The 6,726-nt window shown below is 37.8% G+C and overlaps 1 protein-coding gene across 1 annotated transcript in view; it reads right to left on the bottom strand.

Annotated features, from left to right (window-relative positions):
• Positions 1–4,108: 4,108 nt before the first annotated feature.
• Positions 4,109–6,726, bottom strand: part of ela3l (elastase 3 like) — a 5,165-nt gene continuing 2,547 nt past the window's right edge. Inside the window, exons 5-9 of the mRNA XM_014012541.1 lie at positions 6,419–6,547; positions 5,151–5,287; positions 4,692–4,837; positions 4,247–4,399; positions 4,109–4,169 (exon numbers count right to left, since the gene is read on the bottom strand). Of these exons, the coding sequence (XP_013867995.1) occupies positions 4,152–4,169; positions 4,247–4,399; positions 4,692–4,837; positions 5,151–5,287; positions 6,419–6,547 (583 nt within the window). The 3' untranslated portion in view covers positions 4,109–4,151. The remainder of the gene's footprint in view (positions 4,170–4,246; positions 4,400–4,691; positions 4,838–5,150; positions 5,288–6,418; positions 6,548–6,726) is intronic.

Raw genomic sequence — 6,726 nt, 5'->3', positions numbered from 1 at the left:
AAGGTTTCATGTATTTGCAATAGTGAGCATCTCAGCGTTCACACATTTCCTGTTGTTATTTCTGTAGGTTTTGCAACCCAAAAGGTTTCATGTATTTGCAATAGTGAGCATCTCAGCGTTCACACATTTCCTGTTGTTATTTCTGTAGGTTTTGCAACCCAAAAGGTTTCATGTATTTGCAATAGTGAGCATCTCAGCGTTCACACATTTCCTGTTGTTATTTCTGTAGGTTTTGCAACCAAACCACTTCTGAATACTTCATAGTTCATTGACAACTGTGTGACTTTAATTTTTGTAGAAAAAAACAACAACTTCAGAATATTTCACTCTATTTAAAATACACCGCCCACATAATTATTTCTGCACATTCTATTCAAATCTCTTTGAAAACTTCTATCTTTGTCATATTATTCTACTTTTATCTTTAAGCTACTGTTTTGCTCATTGTAGCTTTTAGCAATGATTTAGCTCATTTTTTTTTGGGGGGGGGGGGGSGGTTGCTTTTGTTCTGCTTGTTTGCAGCTTTTTGCTACTTGTTTTAGCAGAGCTACTCTCTTTATAGCTTTTGTTTAAGTATTCTGATTGTTTGAACATTTAGGTTATTAGCTGATGTCCTGCTTGTTTAAAATTTTAGCTACTCTGCTCATTTTAGTTTAGCTATTGTTTGCTTTGTTTTAGATTTTAGATTTGTTCAGCATTACCTTAAATTTTTTTTGTGATCTTCTTACGAAGTGTCATGAAACGATCTGTTTTGGCTTTAAAATCCTTTCATTCATTGTTTACTGCCAAATTAATTAACATCCTGATTCATTTTTACAACTAAACAGCCTCACAGGCTGCAGGCAGAGGTGCAGCAGCTATCGTCTCTGTTTAGTGTCTCCCAGGGCAAGTTGCACAAAGCTGAAGGGCCCGTTCTTGTGCTGAATAGTTTGTTGCTGCCTGTTTTGCTCATTGGTATTCAGCTCAGCAGCAGGGTGTCTCTAGGGAATTCTGCTCTGTCCCTTTCTTTGTTTGTATGTGGGAGTAATTGGACCTCCTTCTTTGTAAAGACCCCTTTTCAGTTTTAGACCCTGAAGGGTTGGATGCTTTTTTTTTTTTTTTTCAGAAAGTGGGGACATTTTGGGCACTTTAATGGCTAAAAATGTCTAAATGTTTGATTGTTCAGCATGGAATGCAGATTAGTTCATAGCCATGAAGTTCGGAGTAACTATGAATACACTATATTCACATTTGTCCTCACAAATACTGGAAAACCTTGTCTGTGTGTGTCTGAAGGGAGAGGGGTACCAGGATGCAGAGTTCAGATGAGACAAAGCTTTCTTTAAAGCCCTACTTTCATTCCCACTACTCGCACCAGAAGGATGATTTACTGGGGTAGAGATCCAGGAAATTAATCAAACAGACACATCTTATTATTTCAAACTGAATCACTGTAATTCAAGATAAATGTACTGGCTGACAGTATAACTGCAAATTGATGTAAATGAATATAAGATTAAATCATTGAAATTAGAAATAATGTATAAATATTAGTTTTTACAGTACTTTGCATTTAATCATTTATGAACATCAGTGATTTTGTATTCATTTTAGTCATTGTAGTAATAATCTGATCAGGAGTTATTATGTTATAAGTCAGTATAATTATTTCAGCACTAGGTTCACATTGTTTTACAGCTCAACTGGGATTAATTACACTAGCATCACAGTTCATTTGTATTTAATTTCATTAGATTGCAGTACTTAACATATTCCAATGTGTGCCATATGACCTAGAAATAAAAATGCTCTGGTTTCATCTTTATGAATGCTTTTGGAATGAGCGATCATTTTCATTCAAATAAAGCTGAACGGGTCAAAGGCCGGGTGATTTGTAAACTGTACAGGAGATGGGGCAGTAGTAACGGTGCCACAGGATGACACTCCAGAGAACACTCCCTCTGATGTGTGATTTATCACACGAGAAATATGCTCTCATATGTATGCAGATGGAGAAAATAAGGGCCGTGTAGAGAGGAGCTCAGTAACTTCTCCTTCAATCTGCTTTTAATGCAGCGTGCAGACGCACATACATGCAGAGTCATTATTACTCGCTCGTAAAAGAAGCGTCATCCAGGATCATTTCATCTCCTGTCAGTGGTGACATTTCTTTTCTTTCTCTCAGGTACAGTAAAAGTGTTTCTGTGTCTTGGCAGAGAGAAAGAAGACAGACAAAGAAAAGCAGAGAAAAAAAAGAGAGACAGAGAGAGAGGCACTTTCATTTCTTTCCTGGTTTTCACCCCACTTACTCTTTCATCCACGTCATTACAGCGTGGACACAGAGAGAGAATAAGAATAGGAGAAGACAGAAATGTTCATCTCAGCCTTGTCACATACTGGCCTTCTTTATTTTGAGGAAATAATCTCCTCTGCAGGAGTGTTTTATGGTTTTCATAAACTATTCACATTTTCTAAGCATGTGAGCGTGTTCAGAGACAAACCAGGTCAGTTCCATGCACGGTTATTAACTCTATAGGTCTTAATTTTCTGTGTAGCACACAGCTTTCAATCTTATCGAGATTTCTACTTGACATTGTTTGGGATCTGATCCAACAGTTTGAATAAATCTTTTTATTTTTTATCTGCCTTTTTGTCTTTAACAAAATGAACCATATGTGCTTGCTCATGCTGTTTTCCACACAGAAACATTGGTTATTATGCACAAAATCCCGAGTTGGAAAGCTGTCAGAAACAATTCTGGATCATGAGTGTATGAGGACATCTGCTGGAGGATTATTGACACTGTTTCAGCTTCTGACATCGGCTTGTGTAAAGTAGCCAAATGAGCCCCTAGATTGTTTTAAGGCCTAGCTGTTTTATATTAAATTTATCTTTAAGTTTAAAAAAGACATTTAAGGTCATTTTGCTCAAACCTTATAAATGAGAATGTGCACATGAGAGTGCTGAGGAAGACTCTCGGGTATCACACCAAACTTAGCTCAACGCCTGTTAAATGAACTTTTGTGTTGGCTTATATTGTTCATCTGTGGTGATCATCTTGATATTCCTTGATTTGAAATGCCAACATACATGTGCATATATCAATTAAATTCTCAGAGTTTCATTACAATCTGTCCAGTGGTTCATGACAGACATCAATAGTTAATGTTAAAAGTTTTAAGCAACAATCTCACAGATTGAGTCGCCTGAAGTAAGTTTGGAAATCACTTATTTACAACCCTACAATGAAGATGGGAATTTATGTAAGACATAAATAAAAATGAATTACAATGTCCCATGAAAGCTAGGACAGGGACGTGTTTACGTCTGTGTTACATCACCTTTTCTTTTAACAACTCTCAGTAAGCATTTGGGAACTGAGGACACTAACTGTTGAAGCTTTGTAGGTGGAATTCTTTCCCATTAATCTACAGCTGAAGTTGCTTAAACAGTCTCTGTTGTTGTATTTTGTGCTTCATAATGTTCCACACATTTTGAATGGGAGACAGGTCTGGACTGCAGGCAGTTCACCTTTAGATTGCTCCAAACAGCTGTTTTTTTAAGCACTTCTCTCAACTTTTTGTTGCCCCTGTCCCAGAGCATCAAATTCAAAATGAGTGTATATTTGCAAAAGACAATAAAGTTTATCCATTTGAACATATCTTGTCTTTGTAGTGTATTCAACTGAGGTTGTAAAGGATTTGCAAATCATCGTATTCTGTTTTTATTTATGTTTTACACAACATCCCATCTTCATTGGAATTAGTGTTGCACTACCAAATCAGGTTTTGGATTAGTATCTGTAAAATTGACTGTCACTATAGGGTTGGCTAATTTGCCTTAGCTGTGGCCTCCATCTTAAATGGGGTTTAGTTCATAAGTTAATTAGTTGTACACATCCAATTATTTTTTTGCAAGTTTCATTTAAATGTGCCCACTGGTTCATTTAGATATTTTATTCTCTGTTTTATTTTAATCCATAGACAAATGAACACCCAAACAGACACTGGCAAAATATGAATGGTTTCACCTTCAGCAGCAGCAGGTGATGAATATATGTAAAACAAAAACAAAAAAAAAAGTTTACTAGTTTCTGTTCTGTGATCATACATAAAACACACACATCACATTCAAATCTGGTACTGGGTATTATTATTGGGATATTTTCTTCTTCAGTTGTTCATCATAGCCTGCAGAGACAAAGAGGAAACAATTAGGCAAAAACAACAACAACAAAAAGAAAGCCATTACCGTGTTTATGTCGTACCTGATCGATCCAGTCATTGAAAGCTGAGACTCTGGTGAAGACAGTGGGCTTCTTTACAAAGTTGCAGCCAAGACCAGACACAAAGCTGGCAATACCATGGACCTCCCAGACACCATCAGCGTTCTTACAGTTCAGAGGACCACCGGAGTCACCCTGGACAAAGAGACAGGAGAAGATGCTTCATATTTTATTCAGTCCGAGCAGCTAGCAGCTGCCTGGCAAACAACAAGAAAAATCACAATCAAAATCAATGATTCACAGAGTATAATCTAAAAGTGAGGGATATTTCTCCACAGCTTGACACTAAAACACAGATTGGCTTCCAGTTCCTCTTTGCTCTGCTTTAACTGACGATCTGCAGAAGGTTTGAAATGCAAGTGGGTATAGGTTTACCAAAGACGAGCTTAAAAACCACGGTAAAACTGAAAGGTTATCACTGACTTACATTGCATCCAGCCACAACTCCATCCCCACCAGCGCACACCATGGTGGTCCTAACTGCGATGCCCCACCAGTCAAGCTGGGAGCAGGTGGCATGGTCGGCCACAGGCATCAAAGCCTGCTGCAGCTCATCAGCGATGGGGCCTCCGGCTAAAAACACACAAACAGAGCCTATTACCATCATACACATAAACTCCCTGGCTGTCAAAGCTGCTTTACAGCATCTCCCCATGAGCAAAACACACAGAGTGACCCAAATTTTCAATTTCAGAGTAATCCTCCTGATATACATATTTTCCCAGCTAAAATCTCACACGTGATTTTTATTTTCTTCTCAATTTTCAGAGTCTTCACTGGGTAACCTAAATCACTCCCATAGAACTGTTCCTCTCAACTGCTCTTCATCATCCTAACTCAAAGGGACAAAACCCACTCATTAACACAGCCCACCCCCTCAACTTACTGTAGATCCTGCCCCACCCAGTGATGTAGCAGGGGAAGAGGTTCTCCAGCACAGTACCAGCAGGGGGAATGCACGCCAACTTCACCTGATCACTCAAAGTCACAGGCTCGGACAACTTAATCAGGGCAATGTCGTTACTGCAAGACAGAGCGACAGAAAGGAGGACAAGAAGCTGAGGGAACGCTGACAGGTCATTTAAAAGCATCCTTCAACATGAAAGAAGTTGAACAGATGAGATTATGAAAAATGGCGCAGTCTGTTATTTTGGCTGTCATTCTGTTTGTTGTGAAATTAAAAGAAAAAGTCCATCTTAATGTTTAATAGTAAACTAAATATGTTAAATGCTTTAAAGAATATTCCCCTTTACTGCAATAAACAAACTAGTTGCACTGATATTGAGAAAAAAAAAACTCTTATCTAATAATTATTTAGCTCACTTTCTTAGTGTAAAATCCTAATTATTAAAAATACCCTGATCATTTTTACTACTAAACAGCATCACAGGCTTCAGGCAGAGGTGCAGCAGCTAATTCTTACATATTGCTAACTTTTACTAAATGTTCATTTGAAATGTTAAATGTTACATCTGATGAATACTGAATCTAAATTGGTAAATCTAAATGCATTAAATGAACTGCTGGGGTTAAATATTAATGTTTACATGTAAATATTTCAGAATGGAACACAGACTTTGCCATTAGTGCACGGCTTTTTTTACGACGTAATCTTCCTGTGATAAAAGCAAACGTTGATAGCGCTGCTAATGCAAACGCTAACACTGTTAACGCATTAAGGCGTCAAACTTGCAGTTGCGGCCGATGTCCGAACTGCATTTCAAACTACCGAACCACACGTACCATCGTATTGTTTTCAATGAATGCATTTTGAATTTAAAATTTAAATCCCATCTTCAGCAGCTTTAGCCATGTTAGCAGCATTAGCAACATTAGAGTTCACTGTAGTCTCATGAAAATAAACCCTTACACCAACAGCAAAGGCTGCATTTAATTTCAAAATTCACAAATGCAAACTTTATCATTTAGCCGCAACAAGTAAGATTTAATTTTTACAATTTCATTTAAACATTTATATTTAAACATACAAATTAGCAAAATGCAACTGTTAGCTCAATAACAACAAAAATTGTTAGTGGGAATTTTCATACTAACATTTTACACTCAGAAAGTGAGCTAAATAATAAAAAATGTGTTGGTGACATTTTTTAGCATTTTATTTCACACTTGGAACGCCATAAAACTCATCGTTACCCGAAAGCCACAAAGATGGGGTTCCACTTCTCGTGGACGACAAACTTCTCGGGCAGGATGGCCTGGGAGCCAGCTTCATCTTCAACCAGGTTGTGTTTGCCCACAAACACCCTGTAGGAGAGCTGCTCACTGTGGGAGAGAACAGACTGTTGAGGTCCAAGGCGACCAGACCGAAGATTCAGTGCACAGTTGAACGATTTGATGAATTCAGTTTGATGATTAGATGTGGTGCTTTAATGGGGAGCAGAGCTGGGCAGAAGTAGAAATGATTTTTGATGTACTTTTACACCCTTGGAGGTGGAAACATC

Source organism: Austrofundulus limnaeus, unplaced genomic scaffold (genome assembly GCF_001266775.1).
Source record: "Austrofundulus limnaeus strain Quisiro unplaced genomic scaffold, Austrofundulus_limnaeus-1.0 Scaffold92, whole genome shotgun sequence".
Taxonomy (NCBI): Eukaryota; Metazoa; Chordata; class Actinopteri; order Cyprinodontiformes; family Rivulidae; genus Austrofundulus; species Austrofundulus limnaeus.
Note: the sequence above shows the minus strand (reverse complement) of the source record. Positions and strands in the feature narration are given on the sequence as shown.